Here is a 21,749-nt window from a genome sequence, read left to right as displayed (position 1 = left end):
TTGCCAACGGACTGCACAAGCCTAATCCCTGTCTACAGACTGGATTCTGTCTCTCTCCTTGTTCCTGCGACTCTTTCCCTCCCTAGGCTAAATACAGATTGAATGTGCTACAAACGATTAGCCCTTAGAAGGGTTGTTAGTATGATGGCTCAGCCTCAGCACCAGTATCAGCACTACAGACTCTGATTCATTATACTGTGTGCCAGGATTCCTCCGCTCAGTGAGTGATTGCTATGCAGTTCTATGGAATCTGTCTTGCTGAGTTTTGTGTCTTGATTGACAGCTTGGCTGTCCAACCCTTTGATGGGCATGCTGAGCTGTCAGTGCCTTGATTGATAGCTCAGCTGTCCAACCTGTGACTGGGATGTGTGGGACTTTCTCCAGGTGTTCTGTGTTTTGGTGATTGCCCAGCTACTTAACTGAGCTGTCTGCCTCTGATCCCTGCCAGACGTAGTTTGTGCTTCTTGGTGAGTGTTAGCCTGATTCTGTTGTCTGACCCCTTTGGATCGTCTTCTGACTATCCCTTTGTTTTGGCTTTTCATCAGCTCTCTTGTTATTGACCCTGGACTGTGACCTGACTTATGCCTGTGTCTTTTCCCTTGATATCTATGTACTCTCTTGGTATTGACCCCGGAACGTCTGACTCTTTTGCCTCACAGTCTGTCCGTGAGTAGTGACTAACGTCACACTGCACACAGGCCTACACAGGCCTACACAAGCGCTCTCTCTCCAATGTGAAGTGTCACAGAGCTGTGCAGAGGTGCCAGTGTGCTGAGGCGGAGGGCCCTGATGTCACATGGCCAGCCAATTACAGTAATGCCCTAACTGCTATTACTGTGACTCACAGGCAATTCCTGTATGCTTATTGGCTGCTTAACAGGCGCCAAAGATACGAGGCAGGGATTCAAGCTTTAAATCAAGCACTGCACATTAATTGCCGAGAAACCAGCACATCCGAGCACCATGATATTCGGTTGCTCATCCATAGTGAATATATGTATTTTTTTTTTCCAAAGATGTCAAGCAGTTAAAAGAAGTGAGCGGTCCAATCTTCAGATGTTTTCCACTAGCATGACACTCCGTACGTTACACCAGAAGTCAATGGGAAGACTACAAAAATGTACAAAAGACGCCTAGGCATGTTTTGCACTTTTTTCCCCACAATAGATGTTAGGATTTGTGTAATTTCTATATAAATATTAAAAAAAAAAAAAACAAGTGGAAAATTACGTAAAATTGCAGGAAAAAAGTGTCCAAAAACATTGCGGAGAAAGGAGGGGGGAAAAAAAGCTTGAGAGAAGAAAAGAAGAAAAAAAAAAACAAAAAAAAAAAACCTAGGGAAAGATGCTTTAGGTTTGTAAAACTCCAGAGAAAAGTAGTTTCCTGAAGAGTCTTCTGCTTGAAAATGGGTGTTTGAATCTGATGGAAAAAGATGCAGTATGAACATTCCCTTATGACATTCATATTTTACTTCCGTGTTATATCTGTGGTTTTCACATATCCATACTTTTTTTTTTTTTTTTTTCAGGACACATTTCCAAAAAAATAGGGACCCAGAGACATGTCCATTTTTCTATCTGAATCGCCGATCAAACTCACCCATAAAAATAAAAGGATCAGTAAAAAGGAAAGCGTAATGACGTCCGTCAATTTTTTACTCTAACAAAATTTTCTTTTTGCATATGAGAAAAACGAATGCCATACTGATGGCTAGAAAGGAGACACGGACCAAACATGGATGAAAATGGAATCCTGCACATGATGAAAAACATTAGGTTTTTTTTTTTCTTATGTGCAAAAACAAAAAAAATGGATGTGTGAATGAGGCCTTATGTCTGCAGAAGGACTCTGTGTTGCAGCTCCTGTCTCTTAATTGATTACTTATTGTAAATCGCTGTGCATAAAAAAAACATGCGAGCCATGAAAATTATTTTTCTATAAATCTGACATCTGTGACTGTTGAGATGAGGCGGCATCACATAGGACAGCTGCAGAAATTTGTGCAATAAATCTGTTGTGTGTGAATATAACCCAAAGAGTATTGAACGATTGCTTTATTTGCAGACCATATAAAATACAAACCTCTCAGGCCCCGGAATAGCATGTATAAGATTAGCAATCTGCCATTAAAACATGAATATTTACAGGCAAATATCCTGCAATTTATAAAAGCAAATCATTTCCTCAGTATCTAAACAGATGGTAAATTCAGGCAATGGCGGCAAGAAGATAAGGCAAACAGTTACCCCTCAGGCCACCATTGTTCTCGCAGATGAGGACTGGCACTGAGGAGATGATGGGTAACTCGCTTAGTTTTACGATAATCCAGGCTGGTATAAGGTCAGTACAAATTATGCTACTGCCAGCCATAAAAAAATAATGAATATTATATGTTTTGTCATTGCTGTATCTAATAACTATTCCTTATTGAGAATTACGGCAGACAGAATTAAGATTGGTTTATTTTAGATTTTATACATTCTCTAGCTGCCAATTCCAAGCACTTAGCAGCTTCTGTGCATCCTGATCAGCAGCTGCCCCCTTTGTTCTCCTTTCTGGCAACTGAGATCCTGTGGTGGTGGTGTTGTTGTCTTGTTGATGTGCACTTGTTAGGCTCTGTGCACACATAGTCTTTTTGCTGAGTTTCGGGGGGAAGAAACTGAGCAGCAAAATTGAGATGCCAGGCAGAGAGTACTGTGTGGGACTTCACTGCATCCAGCCCTCTGGCTGTCCCAGCATATAAATAACTGAAGGGACACGGTCCTCCGGGCCACACTTTGTATATGGATGTTACGATGTCTCCCACACACATCACACATATAGATTCCTACTCTTCTTTTTCTGTGGTACATAGACAGAAGCAGCAGCACGGATGGATGACCAGCAGCACTGAGCTGTGTGGCTGTGATTCCAGTCCTGAAGTAAAACAAGTTTGCTAGAAGCTGCAGTACGATCTGCCTTTTCTCTCTCCCTGTACTGAAAGGTACTCACTCCTACTCCCTTATCACTGTACTGACAGGTCTTCTTGCTTTAGCCAAAATGAATTAGCATTGTATTTTGGTTTGTTTTTGTAGAATGGATGATGAATTAAGGAGGCAGAGGCGAGTAGAAGTGGCTGATAAGTGGAGATACAATCAAAGTTCTCAGATAAAATATATTACAAAGTTTCTTATTTTCCCTTGTACTATTTGATTTTATGTAAAGTTTGTTGAACCTACAGTGACGGTTTAAATGGGTTGTCCAAAATTCAGGACTATTGCATTTATTTTTCACTATGGGCAAAAGAACTAATAGCTTTCACAGACGTCACGTCAACAGAACAGCGGCTTCTCATCTACACTGGGCTGTTGACGGGACAGGACAGACTGCACTACTTCTAGGGCATTATGGACCAGCACGGTACCCTCAGGGCCTCAATGCAACCCCATTCCCTTGTACTGTGCTGCATTGTGAACCTCGGTGGCTCGAGTCTCGACAGTTGTTGCAGCCAAAGTCGCCATGTAGCCCCAGCCCAACAGTGACTGTGTGGAATGAAAAAGAGGCAATCTCTCATAGCACTTCATCAGTTCTCTTCCTGGTCTGCTCCATCTCCATTTGTATATCTGTCCCTTTTTTCCTCTCTGGCATTTTAACAGTACAGCTGCAAGTTTGCCAGAAATGCACAATTGTTTGTTTGTTTTACTTTTAGTCTCACAGAACTGTGGGAAATATTGAATGAAAAAAAACATCTGACGTCTCTAGTATCTAATGCCAAGTGTTAATAGGTGCATGATTACTCGGTGCTCATTAACAGGCAAGGTATTTTTAAGACACACGATGAAGTGCACTGTTCCAGCAGCAGGTGGTGCCACATTCATCAAAAGCCGTGCCACAAATATGACTGTGGCACATTGCTGGCAAATTCAGATGGTAGGAGCTGTACAGCTGGCAGTCACTGCATAATGAGAGAAGAGCGTATATTGTGAAGCTAGAATTCGACTGCACCTAATTTTCAGAAAAAAAAACTGGAAAGTATGTAATTGCTCAGAAAATACAAGAAGAAGAAGAGAGAATCCTGCTTACCATGAAAGCTTACACTCTATAGGAGAGAGAGAGAGGGAGGACCCTGCTGACCTTAAGAGTTTTCACTCTAAGGAAGAGAGAAGACCCCACTTGGCATAAGGGTACCGTCTCACAGTGGCACTTTTGTAGCTACGACGGTACGATCCGTGACGTTCCAGCGATATCCATACGATATCGCAGTGTCTGACACGCAGCAGCGATCAGGGACCCTGCTGAGAATCGTACGTCGTAGCAGATCGTTTGGAACTTTATTTCGTCGCTGGATCTCCCGCTGTCATCGCTGGATCGGTGTGTGTGTGTGTGTGACACCGATCCAGCGATGCGTTCGCTTGTAACCAGGGTAAACATCGGGTTACTAAGCGCAGGGCCGTAAAGTGAAAGCAGAGCACAGCGGTGACATCACCGCTGTGCTCTGCTTTCACTTTACGGCCGGCACTCAGTCAGTGCGGGAAGCGGACGGCGAGGGACCTGACGGACACCGGAATGTGAGTATGTACTGTTTTTTTTTTTTTACATTTACGATGGTAACCAGGGTAAACATCGGGTTACTAAGCGCGGCCCTGCGCTTAGTAACCCGATGGTTACCCGGGGACTTCGGCATCGTTGGTCGCTGGAGAGCTGTCTGTGTGACCGCTCTCCAGCGACCACACAACGACTTACCAACTATCACGGCCAGGTCGTATCGCTGGTCGTGATCGTTGGTAAATCGTTTTGTGTAACGGTACCCTAAGAGCTTGCACTCTACAGGAGAGAGAGAGAGAAGACCCCGCTGACCATAAGAGCTTACACTCTACAGGAGAGAGGACCCTGCTGACCATAAGAGCTTACACTCTACAGGAGAGAGAGAGGACCCTGCTGACCATAAGAGCTTACACTCTACAGGAGAAAGAGAGGACCCCGCTGACCATAAGAGCTTACACTCTACAGGAGAGAGAGAGAGAGAGGACCCTGCTGACCATAAGAGCTTACACTCTACAGGAGAAAGAGAGGACCCCGCTGACCATAAGAGCTTACACTCTACAGGAGAGAGAGAGAGGACCCTGCTGACCATAAGAGCTTACACTCTACAGGAGAGAGAGAGAGGACCCTGCTGACCATAAGAGCTTACACTCTACAGGAGAGAGAGAGAGGACCCTGCTGGTCATAAGACCTTACACTCTACAGGAGAGAGCGAGGACCCTGCTGACCATAAGAGCTTACACTCTACAGGAGAGAGAGAGGACCCTGCTGACCATAAGAGCTTACACTCTACAGGAGAGAGAGAGGACCCTGCTGACCATAAGAGCTTACACTCTACAGGAGAGAGAGAGGACCCTGCTGACCATAAGAGCTTACACTCTACAGGAGAGAGAGAGAGGACCCTGCTGACCATAAGAGCTTACACTCTACAGGAGAGAGAGAGGACCCTGCTGACCATAAGAGCTTACACTCTACAGGAGAGAGAGAGAGGACCCTGCTGACCATAAGAGCTTACACTCTACAGGAGAAAGAGAGGACCCCGCTGACCATAAGAGCTTACACTCTACAGGAGAGAAAGAGGACCCTGCTGACCATAAGAGCTTACACTCTACAGGAGAGAAAAGACCCCACTGTCCATGAGAGCTTACACTCTTGTGACGCCCAGGAGACCGAGGTACCCAGCACCAGATCAATGAGGTCCGTCTCTTGAGGGGGATGTCACTAGTGGCTTGACCCGGTGCTGTGGCCTCAGGCGATGCACAATGTAAGGGATATCATGAAGGAACAGACACTTACTTGATCAGCAGCGGGTCCTCTCAGCTGTGATGACCCCGATCCTGGATCGATGGCTATTGTCCAAATGAAAGACTGAGGCGCTGAAACGTTTAACCAGTTTACTTCAACAAAAAGGGATTTGCAACCAATATTGTCACTGGAGTCTGTTTAAGAACTCTGAATTACTTTGACCCTGTCAGGATTTCCACCTCTTATTATGCGCAGTTTCTGTATGGCCCTGCTGCTGTTTGTGAACTGGCTGCCGATCCAATCTGTCTCTTCTGTGCTCTGGTTCGACGGACAACCCGAGTCCTTTTTTTTGTCGGCTTACCCCCTCTGGGAGTACCGCTGAACTCTGTGTCTGTTGCTGCGTCTTACCCTGGTGAAGCTGATATCACCTCACTTCCTTCCGGTTGCTGTATTATATATAATGAATATAGCCACGGATCCGGTATCCATCTCTGCGCCTATTCTGGGTAGAGGTTATTACTACCTGGTTCTCACAATGTCCTTTTTCTCTATTCCTCTTTTCCTACTATGGGTATCACGGGCCTATAATCCGTCATAGGGCTGTTAGGAGTTCAGTTATACGACCTCTCACTTTCAACTCCTCAACCCAACTGCCAGTCCTTTTCTCAGACCAGAATAGATCAAGGGGAGTCTCTGGAGCTCCCCCGTCTGGCCGGAGATGGTAGTGCAGTCTTGCTATTTTAATATTTGTATTTGGTGTCAATAACTATTTTTGTGGCAAATACCCCTAGGGGCGCCACATTCTACAGGAGAGAGAAGACCCCACTGGCCATAAGAGCTTACACTCTACAGGAGAGAGAGGACCTCGCTGACCATATGAGCTTACACTCTACAGAAGAGACAGACTTGCCCAGTGACTCTGGAGATGAACAATGACTGAAGTACAAACTGCTCCACTCTGAGCAGCTGATCTGTGATGGCCCAGGTACTGTATGATAATCCACTAGATGTCATAGCTGCAGGGCATTAGGCAGAGGCCGCGTGGCCGCACAAAATGACGTAACCTGCTCAGATACTTCAGCAGTGTGGGAAATAGTGGCGGGAATTTTTTATTTTTTTGCAAACCTCGAATCGATCTCAAAATGTCTGAATTTGCAAAACCCTGTGCATTTTAGGACACTCGACGTGCACTCAACCCTCCACGGTTCGATGCTTTTATCTGTGCTGCCAACTTGCTCTTACCTAAGTTCTGAAAATACCACCACACAGTGAAAGTGCCGGGTCACGTTTCATTGTCTGTGAGTTGGAGGATACTCCGGTCACATGGGAGCGCACAGGACACAGATGAAAGACGGAGCTGTGCCGCCTGATGAAGACGGAGCTGTTCCGTCGAAACGCGTTGTGGATTTCAATAAACAAAGAAACTTTTAATCCTTTCATCTGTGTCCTGTGCACTCCCATGTGACCGGAGTATCCTGCAACTCACTGTTTATTCCTCTCCTGAGGCACCCGGCAGGAGCTGCATCGGACCCTTCTCAATCAACATCTCCCCTGACCGCCAGCCTGACGCTCCGTTAGCCTGTCTTCTCTGTATCTATTTGCACATTTCATTGTCCGAATCAGACCTCAGAGGATTCCCTCCTACTGTCCCCTTTATAACCACGCCACCATTTCACAACCCCCCCCCCCTCCAATGACCACTCATGACTCCTCTCCTTTGGATAAATTGGCCAAATTGGTATTTTATTATACAAACATCACAGTAATTAACTCTTTAGTGATTAGGTTATTGGAGCTCCAAAAACCTGGCAGAAACCAGTAAATAATAAAATATATATATAATATATATATATATATATATATATATATATATATATATATATATATATATATAGCATCTTGATTACTCGCTAATCCCGCCCCCTGCACAGTAGCTCCGCCATCACCACACACAATCCCGCCCCCCACCACATCATCACACATAATCCCGCCCCCCAGCACATCACCACACACAATCCCGCCCCCCCACCACATCAACACACATAATCCCGCCCCCCAGCACATCATCACACATAATCCCGCCCCCTCACCACATTACCACAGATAATACCACCCCCCCACCGCATTACCACACACAATCCTCACCACACACAATCCCGCCCCCCCACCACATTGCCACACATAATCCCGCCCCCCACATAACCACACAATCCCGCCCCTCCACATCACCACACATAATCCCGCCCCCATCACATCATCACACATAATCCCACTACATTGCCACACATAATCCCGCCCCCACCACATCATCACACATAATCCGGCCCCCCCACCACATTACCATATGTAATCCTGTCCCCCACCACATTACCGCACATAATCCCGCTCCCCCACCACATCACCACACATAATCCCCCCCCCCACCACATCATCACACATAATCTCGCCCCCCCACCACATCGTCACACATAATCTCGCCTGTCATGATTCTCAATGGCGAGAGAACATAGCCCAGCATATATGAGAACTAGCTCTTGGAAGATGGAAACTATACTGACCATGAACTAAACCTGCCGCACAACTAGAAGTGGCCGGGTAGCATGCCTACGTTTTTTTATCCCTAGATGCCCAGCGCCAGCCGGAGAACTACCTAATCCTAGCAGAGGAAAAGATAGTCCTGGCTCACCTCTAGAGAAATTTTCCCAAAAGGCAGACAGAGGCCCCCACATATATTGGCGGTGATTTTAGATGAAATGACAAACGTAGTATGAAAATAGGTTTAGCAAAAATCGAGGTCCGCTTACTAGATAGAAAGAAGACAGAAAGGGCACTTTCATGGTCAGCAGAAAACCCTATCAAAACACCATCCAGAAATTACTTTAAGACTCTAGCATTAACTCATAACACCAGAGTGGCAATTTCCGCTCACAAGAGCTTTCCAGACACAGTAACGAAACAGCAGCTGTGAACAGGAACAAAATGCAAAAACACACAAGGACAAAAGTCCAACTTAGCTGGGAGTTGTCTAGTAGCAGGAACATGCACAGAAAGGCTTCTGATTACATTGTTGACCGGCATGAAACTGACAGAGGAGCAAGGTTATATAGCGACTCCCACATCCTGATAGGAGCAGGTGAACAGAGGGGATGATGCACACAAGTACAATTCCACAAGTGGCCACCGGGGGAGCCCAGAATCCAATTTCACAACACTCGCCCCCCACCACATCATCACACATAATCCCGCCTCCACCACATTGCCACACATAATCCCGCCCCCCCACCACATTACCACACATAATCCCACCCCCCACCACATTACCACACAATCCTGCCCCCCACCACATTACCACATGAGGCTCCGTCCTCACACATTACCACATGAGGCTCCGTCCTCACACATTACCACACGAGGCTCTTTCACCACACATTACAATATGAGGCTCCGTCCTCACACATTAACACACGAGGCTCCGTCCCTCCACATTACCACATGAGGCTTCGTTCCCCCACATTACCACATGAGGCTTCGTTCCCCCACATTACCACACGAGGCTCCGTCCCCACACATTACCACACGAGGCTCCGCCCCCCCACATTACCACACGCAGCACTTCCTTTCTATGTAATTCAACCACTTCAGCCAAGGTAACATTTAATTGCATCCACATTCTCCAAAACAAAATGAGCCAAGAAGAGTCGCCAGGTCCATCTCACAGGCCGCAGGAGAATCTGGACAACGATGCAGTAGCTGATCGACAACAACAATATCGACTAAATTGTAGGATTGTTGTCATTATTTACTTTAGTTTAATCACCAGCAGCGTTAATTAGATAGCAATGAGCGTGCCGAGCGTTAGCTGGCTGTAAACAGCTAGTAAATAACTATTCAGCTTTACCTCCAGCCCCGACCACAGGTTCGGGTGCTCCGTTGATGCCGGAAAACTTTTTCCATAAGGCCGGGGTCACACTTGCAAGTTCAATGAGAGAAACTCACGCCTCAATACCCAGCACTACCGCTGGAACTCAGATCGGAGCGTGCAGCTGCATGTATTTCTTTGCAGCTGCACACTCCAGTCCCAAGTGGCGGGTGTTTGGATGTGAGAGACTGGCATCACACTCGCAAGTATGACCCCGGCCTAACACCAACTCACAGGGAGAATACCCAAATCTGCCAGGCAATTAACCAAAATTCAAACATAAGGGGGAGGTTACCATCCACCTGATGTATATCTCCCCCCTCCACCACCACCACCAACACATTTTTGCCACCAACTCCAAGAACCCCCTCAACACCGCTCGCCGAAATGACCCAATGGCATCATCCAATATTTTGATAATGTAACCTTACTTGAACCCCTAAATTGGAGAGCGGGACCTTTGCTCTTGGCGCCTCGTGCCGATTGTGAGTCCCACCCCTTCTCAGACAAATATACCCCCGTTACTGAAAACCCACTAAACATTTTACCCCATAGGGCCCATGCTTCTACCCAATTTATTTTAACCCCTGCTTGCCCTACAAAGCTAAGTCATGGGTCACTCCACCCATTGCTTTGCATTTTTTTTGCATCAGGTGTGACCTGGCTCAAATGCATCCGGCTCCATAAACGGAGTGTGGTGCACTGAATATAGGCGGACATTGCCTCATCTGACTCAGCGCATCGTTATTATTTAAAGTTCCAGACACATGGCAGCGATGAAAATGAAATTTTGTTGCCCTCTGCATCTTGCCTGAGCATCATCACCAGCTGTACAGACTTTCTTTTGTCTCTGGGCCAGAAATGTCTCCAAAGATATGGCTATTATTTATTAATCAATGTAAATACTGCATGCACAATGAGTACCGGAACCAGCGAGAATCAGAGCGGCTCCTGAATTCTTAACATCTGTATGTTTCTCCCTGAAATGCTGCAGAGTTTTAGGAAAAAAAAAAAAAAAACTAGCTGAAAACTGAGCCAGAGATGAGGTTACGAAGAGCTGGTCTGTGATTTGGGCTGCAGTCATGTTCCCTGTAGCCATGTCTCTAACTGACATAAATAAAGCATTTTGGGTTTTTTCAGCTGTTGCAAAAAATAAAAAATAAATCTGCTGAACCTAAGTGTCTGTGCACACGTTGCGTTTTTGTCGCATTTTTCTCTGCCCAGTTTTGGTACAAAACCTGTAGGATTTCCTAATCCCAGCAAAGTGAATGAGAATCCTAAAGTCTCATGCACACATGTCAATTCTTTCAGAGTCTTTACTTCAGATTTCACCCATAGTAATGAGTGGGGAAAAAATCAGCATAAAAAACGCAAGTAAAAAAAGCAATAAAAATGAGGAAAAAACATTTGTATTTTACACTGTATTTTTTTTTTCCTGCCAAGGGATGGTGCAGAAATTCCTGCAACAAAGATTTAACGTGTATGCATAGTGTAACTGTTCATGCAATGTGAATGTGATTTTATGAAAAATGTTAAAGCCATGTTCACATGTTGCATTTTTTTTTTTTTGGTGCAAATTTGCAAAAACGTAGTAATTTTTTTTGAACAATTACGGTAACAAAACCCCTCCCCCCCCGCACTCTGAACACAATCAAAAGCCGCCGTTGAACTGTGCTTTTTTTTGTGTGCATTCTCTCTCTTTAGGCTTCTATGTGAAGCCTGAAACAACAACAACAACAAAAAAAGTAAAAAAAAGCAGTTACATTTCTAAATGCAAAATAGATTATATGTACTTAAGAAAATGCATTAAAATACATCTGCATCAAATAAAGGGGAAAACACAGCAAAAAGGCAATAACCAGAGAAGCTCTCTACTGTATTGCATATCTTCCTACAGACACATGTTGATTAAAAAAAAGCAGAAAAAAACTCTGCTTTGACGCTACATGTGACCACCGCCTTGTTGTCTAATTTAGGCATAAAATTAATGGATAAAATTAAGATATTCGAAGCCAAGGAATGCGGATAAATGGCAGCAGTATAGATAATGCCAGGGAACAATAATTATAGATTTAATTAATTTAGGTTTCATCCTCTTCATTCAAATATCAACTCAGGATTTCCCTCATATTTAAAGGGGTTGTCTCTTCTAAAATGGAAAATCTGGAGTCACTCTGTGATGACAAAGAAGTAGAATTGCACTGGCCGAAGCAATGTAGGTGGCGGTATTATGTGTATTGTAGCTGGAACTATTACAGGAGCATTGTGACTGGTGATAATGATGGAGAACTGTGGCTGCAGCTATTTTGGGGGCACCACAGCTCATCATACAGGAATACCATGGTTGGCAATGTTACCGTTTTGGAACATGGCATGGTATTAATTGTAAGCACTGTATGACTGCGTGATTTTGGCAACGTATATTCGGGACTATTATCTGGGCACTGCCTGGCAGTATTACTTGTGTGCTGAATGGCATTATTAATGTGGTACTATCTTACAAGGCGAAGGTGGTTCTTTGTGTCTTTTTTTTTTTTTTTGTGGAGGAATGCTCCTGAGGATTTAGCCATGAAACATTCTATACCTATAGATGACTGCAATGTAAACCAAAATCCAAACCATGATGCTGCCACCACCATGTTTGACAGTGGGGATGGTGTGTTCAGGGTGATGAGCTGTGTTGCCTTTACGCCAAACATATCGTTTGGCATTGTTGCTAAAAAGTTCGATTTTGGTTTCATCTGACCAGAGCACCTTCTTCCACATGTTTGGTGTGTCTTCCAGGTGGCTTGTTGCAAACTTTAAACAACACTTTCTATGGATATCTTTGAGAAATGGCTTTCTTCTTGCCACTCTTCCATAAAGGCCAGATTTGTGCAGTGTACGACTGATTGTTGTCCTATGGACAGACTGTCCCACCTCAGCTGTAGATCTCTGCAGATCGTCCAGAGTGATCATGGGCCTCTTGGCTGCATCTCTGATCAGTCTTCTCCTTGTTTGAGATGAAAGTTTAGAGGGACGGCCGGGTCTTGGTAGATTTGCAGTGGTATGATACTCCTTCCATTTCAATATGATCGCTTGCACAGTGCTCCTTGGGATGTTTAAAGTCTTGGAAATCATTTTGTATCCAAATCCAGCTTTAAACTTCTCCACAACAGCATCACGGACCTGCCTGTTGTGTTCCTTGGTCTTCATGATGCTCTCTGTGCTTCAAACAGAAACCTGAGACTATCACAGAGCAGGTGCATTTATACAGAGACCTATTTATCATCATTAGGCATTTAGGACAACATTGGATCATTCAGAGATCCACAATGAACTTCTGGAGTGAGTTTGCGCACTGAAAGTAAAGGGGCTGAATAATATTGCACACCCCACTTTTCAGTGTTTGAATTTCCACAAAAATGTAAAATAACCAATAAATTTCATTCAACTTCACAATTGTGTTCCACTTGTTGTTGATTCTTCACCAAAAATTTACAATTGGTATCTTTATGTTTGAAGCATGAGATGTGGGAAAAGGTTGAATAGTTCCATAGAGCCGAATAATTTTGCAAGCACTGTATATGTACAGGACTGCAGTGCCATTTGTGTGTATCGGATAGCGCATACTTACTCTTAGAAAAAAGACCAATTTCCTGCATCCCCATAATAATTTGTAAATTCCACAAGAACCCTACATGCTCGCCCTTCCCTCTTCCAGAAGTTTCCCTCTCCTTCAGGGCACCACAACAGTACAGTGCCACGCAGAGTAAATATCACCACACAAAAAGTAACTTAAAGGGCTTGTCCACTACTTAGATAACACCATCTTAAATACTGTGTTCCCCAGTTTAAAATAATTAAATAAAATCACCTTCTGCATTGGCGGGTTGCCACTCCACTGATGTCAGCGCTGGGTTTTCCAGTACTCTTGTGATATTCTAATTCCTCTTGATCACTGCAGCCAATTGGTGGTTGAACCTCTGATGTCTAAAGAAAGTGTGAGAACTTCAGCCCATTAGTTGTTGCTGATTGTTATGCTATGTGAGCCCTGCAGCCAATGTCACACAAACCCCAGCGCCAGCAGTTCTGGAATGGCACTGCTACCGGAGATGAGTATATAATTTAAAAAAAAAATGTTCAGAATTTAAGAATGGGATGTTGGAGTAGTGGACAACCCCTTTAAGCAATCTAATAAAAGTATTATATAATGCTGCCACCTGCTTCTCTGGTCCTCTGTGGTTCATCCTTAGAAAGGGCAGCTTACGCTGCAAACGCATTGGTCAGAAACTCTGAAAGCCTATCCTGTTGGCGAGACGGTAATGCGTAAAATGGCGCTCAGGGGCGTAGTTAGGGTGCAGCAACCAGGGCATGTGTCAGAAGGGGCACCAACACGCAACATTACCCTAACCAGGGTAATCAGATGCAAGGCTAGGGCAGCAAACTGAACCTTTCTGCAACATTTCAAGCAGTTTTAGTTACTCCAGAAATTTGCTTGAGTTGGGGCTTATGTGTTTATGTTGGCACTTTGTAGATATTTTGCTTGCAAGGTCTTGTCAGGTAACATGTTATCTCTAACTCGTGGTCCTCTGGACTGTTCTCCACGTTTCCCCCCTCTTCCTCACCTCCTTTGTCTGCTGTTTCTTCACTCTTCTAACCTTGTGGTTTTCTTTGTTATCTTTGAATGAATCTCAAAATGACTTAATAAGACACTGTTCGGTTTGTCTTCACCTAGACATGTGAATATTTAACATTTATAACCAGATGCTAAGTCATGCTTACTGCCTTGGGTGGTTCACAATCTGATGTAATCATCCAGCGACTTGTAATATAGCATACACTCATGGAGGAAAACCTCATGATGATTAGAACTTACTTCTATGCAAAGAAGGAATCTGCATTTTGGAAATCATTTATTTAAACCCTATAATTGCCAACCTTTTTAGGAGCCAAGCATCATCATTTGCAGTCAATCCTTTGAGTGAAGGACAATTTCTACATTTTTTTTTTTTTTTCATTCGAGAGCAATGTGGATTGATGAAATTAGAATTCTTTAATGGAACTTTGACATCCAAAAACGGTCAGGTTCAAAGTTAACGGTTTCATAGAAAACGAACCTCACCAAGCAATTTTTCTTTTAGTGGTTTGGCGTGACATCCTCTACTCGAAGTTGGACTTCTTCTGAAGAGCAGTCAACTAGTACTGGAAGCGTCTTTCACAAATGGTCGGTCTTCTTCATTGATGGTCCATGAATAATCTGAAGAACGTCTCAATGACTTTCAGAAACCAACGTGCATTACAACAAACTCTTCAACACCCCAAGGGAATCTAATATTCACTGAAGAAGCTCTAAAAACTTACACAAGAGAAAGAAATACATTACTTGGCCTCCAGTATAGTAATCTTTTCTGTTCCTTAAGTCATGGAGCTTCGGGATGCTCTGGAAAAGGACAGCCTGTTTTCTCCCTTTCAGTCTTCCTTGGTATCTATTCTATCTGCTCCTCTCCTCTTCATTGCCACACATAACCTCATGCAAATTTTCACAGCCGCGGTGCCGCCTTTTCATTGCCAATCTAACCTCACACTTGGAAATTCTTCTTTACCAAAAGATTCGTGCACTCGATACATTTCGCTGCTATCGAATGATACAGAACCATGCCAGCAAGGGGAGCGAATATATGACTTGACTTTGTATACATCTATTATCAGCGAGGTAAGTGGTACATTAACTTCTTGGGATTTTTTATTGAATTTTATGTGCCATTTTCGTGGATTTGAGGGGGGTACAAATAAGAAAACATTGCCACTTTATCTGAGTGCACAATGGCTTAATACTAAGGGATATACAGGAAAAAAAAATCTGGTGGTGGTCCAACATCTGGCACCCCCACTAATCAGCTGTTTGCACCTCTCTGGAGATGCATCTACAGAGACCTGGAACACCACATCTCTGTGCACTGTAGCTCAGCTCTTACTGGACTGAATGGGAGCTATGCACATCTGGCTGTAGCATGCAAACAACTGATTGGTGGGGTTGTTGGGTGTTGGACCACCAACAATCTGATACTAACGACCTATCCTAAACTTGGGTCATGAGTACATAAATCCTGGCAATCCCTATAATCTGAAAAGTTCACTAGGATGCCATCATGCTATATAGCACTATCTTGTAATAAAAATTAATAACTAATATTTATACTGAATGTGCTATAGATCCTATATAGCATGACTGAATCATATACACTACAGGAAGAATTAGATTTAGGTGATGGGCCAAGACAGTGGCGTAATTAGAGTCCAATGGGCCCCGGTGCAAAACTTGGACCTGGGCCCCCACCTGCATGTTGGTCAGATGTATGCGCCCTTGTAGCGTTCTAGATCCTATAATGACATGCGTGTTGCCCAACCCCATGTAGTAATGTCCCTGTGCAGCAATATACTCCTCTGACGCACATTCAGCTGAAATATACGTCAGCAGTGCACCCCTCCTTCACGGTCATGGTGGCACCCTCTGTTACACCTGGAGCTGGAGCGCCCCCACTGTTGCAGGGCCGAGGGGTACCCGGTACCGGGCCTCTCTGTCTCGATTCTGGGAGTTTCATGGTGGCTAGACCCGGTCCGTGACCCTGCTGAGGGGCGTCCAGTGAAAGTTGAGAATGATGATGGTGTGGTGCAGGTCGCGATGAATAACGAGGACACCAGGTTGCAGTCTCTTTACCTCTTTACTGAAGGCTTCAGGATCCTCAACCCGGAGTACGGTTAACAGGGCTGGCTGAGACCAGCCGGTCCGATGGCACCTCCAGAGTTCCCTTTACAGGTGGAAATCTGTGCCTACCTTCTAGCGCTTGTGTGTTGTAGTCCTTCCCTGCTTAGCACCACAGGATAGTCCTCACAACTGTTGTCTGTTTCTGAAGTTCCCTCACAACTGATTCTGATGTTCTTCTCCGTCCCCCAGATGATATGGTTAGGACGCACCCGTATGACGGGTAGGCCTGGAGGTCTTCCGGGACCCTAGAGTCGCCCCTCTCCAACTGTTGCCCCCTATGTCTGCTTAAGTGATTTGGGTGAGACAGCCCGCCTATAACTGACTGTCCTGCCGTAGGTTTGAAGTAAGGCCTGGAGCTCAATACTTCCTCGGCGTTTCCGGCCACCGGCTACGCACCTCAGTAGGATGTTGCCTCAGTCTTACAGCACGACTCCTACTGGTGTTTTCTCCTTGTTGCGTTGATCTCGTTTCTCACTCTTCACAATAAACCTCGCTTCTTGTCCTTTCTTAGGGCACCGCCGCTATCTCGTGCAGGCGCGGTCCCATAACGTTCTTTCTGCTCGCTAGGCCTCTGTCAGGATCCCACCCCTGACAGGGACCCCCCTGAATCTTCCCCTGCGACACCCTCTGCCACAGGATGTCGCCTGGTTCCAACCCAGTCAGCTTCTGTCTAACTTCCTATCTAACCCCCAGTGTTACCAGATTGTGAGGAGTGGCCTAATACATAGCACCCTTAGCTCCCCCTGGAGGCCAGACTGTGAAGTGTATTGTTGTCTGTGATACCTGGTCAGGTGAACTCCTTCAGTGCCATCAGACGTACCAACACCCCCCTTAGCGGCGGAGCATCAGTACTGCAACGACCAGGACTCTGGGGCGCTGCACACCCCTAGGCCCATGTAAGGAATTAATATAGGGAGCAAGATCTTTAAGATACTCAATGGTGTCAAAAAAGTCATCCTTTTCCACTGTTACATCCACAGATGTGGACTGCATTTTTTTTAAATTTATTTATTTATTTTTTTTAATTCCTAGGATAGTTCATAAATAATAAATCAGTGGGGTCCGAATACCGACACCAGGGTTCTAGACTAGTGCATGCTCGCTGGTCCTGCACCTTATCTCACACTCCCTTATGGATAAGTCAATCGTATGATAGTCCCAGACAACCGCTTTAGGGTACGTGCCCACGATCAGTAAACGCTGCGGGTTGGACGCTGCGTAATTGTGCAGCGTTCAGCCCACAGCGTCCAGATTTTACAACATAGTGGATGGGATATCTAGAAATCCCATGTCCACTATGCTTGCACAGACACCCGTGGATCACCGGCGGACACTGACATGCGGTGCGTCTTTCAAGACTGCAACATACCAATTTCTATTGCTGAGACAAACTAACAGTGTTAGTGCAAAACTAAGAATCTTCACTCTTGTTTCTTCAAATAGTGGGATCTGGTTTGTGAACGAGAATGGATGAAGGAACTGGCACAATCCACTTATATGGCAGGAGTGTTGGTGGGTGCAATGCTATATGGACCCCTTGCAGACAGGTGAGGAGGACATAACTGTGGAGTGTGGCTTTGATAAATGATGGTACATGGCCTCACTCATTAATTTTCAATAACCTGGTAAGAACACTATTAAAGAAGGACTTCTCCTCCCGTCAAAATGTTATCCTCTTAATGTATTGCAGTTCATCATATCATATAGCACTGTGTACAGCACTTACAATCAGGGCCGTATTTGCCACTAGGCACCCAAGGACCGATGCCTAGGGCGGCAGGTTGTAGGGGGCGACGTCACTATGAAAGATTTAAAAATATATATAGTTGTTTTTTTGTTTTTTTTTAATCTCCCTCTTATTCTTACCTCCTCTGGACTGGGGAGGGAAACTATCATCTTTATTTTATTTATTTTTTTCGGGGTGCATGGGTAGAGGAGCACTGATCAGCCCCCTGCCCTGATGGAAGAAGAAAAATCATAGAGGTGAAGGACCTGTGGTGACATCATGCCCATGTGTGGAGCCAAGCTTCAGATTACAAGTGATTAAGGTACAGGTAACTAGGGAACAGGGGTACATCATGGGCTTGCAGGCTGTGTGTCAGGGTGTGTGAGGTGCAGGGTACATATGGGGGTGCATATGCTGGTGCAGGGTATATGTGAGGGTACATATGGGTGTGCTGGGTATATATGCTGGTGCAGGGTATATGTGAGGGTACATATGGGTGTGCTGGGTATATATGTGGGTACAGGTACATATGGGGGTGCAGGCTATATATGGGGGTGCTGGCTATATATGGAGGGGGGGTGCATGCTATATGGGGTGGTGCAAGCTACATACTTCCCAAATTTTGAAGAATTGAACGAAGGACAGATCATGTGTAGCGCGCCCTGGAAAATTTTGGCCTCACCCCAATCCACGCCCATTTACCATTTCTTTCTCCCCCGGCAGGAGGAGTTGTCAGAGGGGCGCTGGCAGTAAGGGAAATTCTGCAGACACTTGAGCCTGCAGGGAGTAAACCCAAATCCAGGACTGTCCGCTGTATCCGGGACAGTCGGGACTAGAGTTGAGCAGATGGATTTTGGGTCTCTGGTCCAGCGTCCAGGTCAGCGCTACCGGGCAGCTTGATGGGGGGGCCACGAATCTCTGACCTTCTGGCGTCCCTGACGCGGCTTTTCATTAGCCAGGATCGGTGCGATGTCATCTGTGCGTCCTGCTCATCTCTAGTTGGGACCTGTGAATTATTTTTTGTTCCTTAATTCACAGTTGGACAGGACTTTCTCTGTCTTTCTTTATGTAGCTTCCCTATGACATTTGGCTGCTTCTTGTCTGTACGGCCGTGCTCACGCGTTGCAGAAATACTGTGTTTTATTTTCTTCCAGTGTCTGCACCAAACTACTCAATAACAATCATCTCCCCTTTATTTGATGCGTTTTTGGTGCAGATGTGAAGCTGCATTTTTAATGTGTTTTTTTTATATCACAGAGAAGCTTTGATATCTGCAGTTTTTACATACGTTTATTTTAGACTCCACATAGAAGAGAAGTGAAGAAAAAAAAAAAGCATCAAAACCGCACAGTTCAGCCGCGTCTTTAGACCACAGGGGACGCAGTTCTCATTAAAATAGTCAGAGCAGAGCAACCCTCCCTTTTGAAAGAGATCCGCTCGCTAGTCAAACAGGAGGTGCAGTCTTCTCTCGTGGCTTTTACCCCTCCCCCCCACCTTCTCCAGGGAAGAAAAGGAAAATACAGGTTGAGGGCTCTGAGTCTGCATCAGACCTCTCCTATGCATTGTCCTCTGGTAGACGGGAAGAACCCGTATCTCCTAAGGCCTCTGAAACCAGAAAATATCTTTTCTCCTCAGAGTGGATTGAGGAGCTGGTATATATAGTACGCAGCACTATGGGGCTGGAAAAGGAATCAGAGCCTCAGTCCATTCAGGACCAGATGTTTGGTGAGTTAAAAATGGGAAAAAGTGTAGGGTTCCTGATGCATGCCAATATACTTGACATGATTTCTCAAGAGTTGGAACTGCCAGAGAAACGCCTCAGCACCCACTCATAGTTGAAACACAGATTCCCCATAGCAGGTGATACTGTCAAATGGGACATTCCCAAAGTCGACGTACAGGTGGCAAGGGTTGCGAAAAGAACCGCACTCCCATTTGAAGATTCTTCACAATTGAAGGATCCAATGGACAGAAACATAGAAAGTCTCTTGAAGTCCTGGGAGACATCTATGGTGGCCTTAAAGGCTAACATTGCTTCCACCTGTGTAGCTAGAGCCCTCTCCCGCTGGTTAGAGGAAATAGAAGCCCATATATGCCAGGGTATCTCCAGGGGTGAACTGCTGGACTCACTGCCTAGCCTTCTCAGGGCTACTGGGTTTTTAGCGAACGCCTCCATGGAATCCATCAGAGTTGCCGCCAGGTCACTTGTACAATTCAACTCGGCTAGAAGAACCCTCTGGCTCAAGATGTGGTCTGGTGACATCACCTCCAAAGCCAAGTTATGTGCCATACCCTTTAAAGGAGAATATATCATTGGGCCCTCCCTAGACACGATCCTAGAAAAGGCCACAGATAAGGAAAAAGCCCTCCTGGAACAAAAACCCCCTAAAACTATTTTTTTTCATCCCTCACAGCCTCAAACCTCCCAGAGTGGGAAGGTCAAGAACGGGAGGTGGAGCTACGCAAAAGGTGGAGGGAGGACTATTCCCATCCCCTAACAACAACAGTCCCAACAAGAAAAACGGTGACTATGACACAATGGGGGTGGGGAGACTCTCAAAATTTTTACGTCAGTGGCAGAATATCACGAATTGTCACTGGGTCCTCAATGTCATCAAGGAGGGCCCATTAATAGTTAATTTCCTCCCCTCCATGGGGTCTGAAAGTCACCTCCCTTCCATCCCCAAGAGATCAAACAGCGCTGCTAGTAGGTCTCAGAGACCTGGCAAGATAAAACGTAATCTCCCAAGTTCCAGAGTCAGAATGGGGTCTGGGCCATTACTCTCGACTGTTTCTGGTAGCCAATCCCTCAGGCGAGGCCCATATCATTATAAATTTGAAGGGACTGAACCAACATATAAGATACCGCAGATTCAAGATGGAATCTGTAGGATCGGTCATTCCTTTGATCGGCCCTCATTTCTTTATGTCGACCATCAACTTAAAAGACGCCTACTTCCATATTCCAATCCACCCGAGATACAGAAAATATCTCAGATTTGCGGTACAGGGAGGTCGGCAGGTGGAACACTATCAGTTCAACGTCCTTCCGTTTGGCATCTCTTTGGCTCCAAGAGTCTTCGGATAAAGGACACTACTTCTGCCATTATCTTGAAGGAGTCAAGGCATCTGTATACTGCCTTACCTGGACGACTTGCTGATAGTAGCCTCCACCAAGACGGTCCTAGAATCTCATGTATCAAAGACTCTCGGTGTTTTAACATCTCTGGGGTGGATCCCAAACCTGAAAAAGTCTCAGCTACTGCCCTCCAAAACCAGAAAATTCCTGGGGGTACTCCTGAACTCTGCGAAACAATTGTTTTTCCTTCCAGAAGACCACCGTATAACCTTAATAACAAAGGTCAAGAGGTTCAGAGACATGAGGTCCCCTACACTCCGAGAAGGCATGTCAGTCTTGGGCTCTATGACAGCCTGCATCCAATCAGTACCCTGGGCTCAGGCCCACTCCAGAGTCCTCCAAGCTCATATTTTAGGGAACTGGAACGGCCATCCAAGTACTCTAAACAGAAGACTACACATGCCGGGTCAAGTAAGAGCCTCCCTGGCATGGTGGATATATTCAAAAAATT

The 21,749-nt window shown here is 45.3% G+C and overlaps 1 protein-coding gene across 2 annotated transcripts in view; it reads left to right on the top strand.

Moving 5' to 3' along the window:
• Positions 1 to 443: 443 nt before the first annotated feature.
• LOC143806804 (organic anion transporter 3-like) overlaps positions 444 to 21,749 on the top strand; it is a 98,080-nt gene continuing 76,774 nt past the window's right edge. Inside the window, exons 1-3 of one of the 2 annotated variants that reach the window (XM_077287732.1) lie at positions 444 to 467; positions 14,809 to 15,380; positions 17,877 to 17,980. In XM_077287732.1, the coding sequence (XP_077143847.1) occupies positions 15,090 to 15,380; positions 17,877 to 17,980 (395 nt within the window). In that variant the 5' untranslated portion in view covers positions 444 to 467; positions 14,809 to 15,089. Of the gene's footprint in view, positions 468 to 14,500; positions 15,381 to 17,876; positions 17,981 to 21,749 lie in introns of those variants that run through there. The other variant, XM_077287730.1, reaches the window with a different exon arrangement.

The sequence above is a fragment of the Ranitomeya variabilis genome, chromosome 2 (assembly GCF_051348905.1).
Source record: "Ranitomeya variabilis isolate aRanVar5 chromosome 2, aRanVar5.hap1, whole genome shotgun sequence".
Lineage (NCBI taxonomy): Eukaryota > Metazoa > Chordata > Amphibia > Anura > Dendrobatidae > Ranitomeya > Ranitomeya variabilis.
This window is presented reverse-complemented; position numbering and strand designations above follow the sequence as displayed.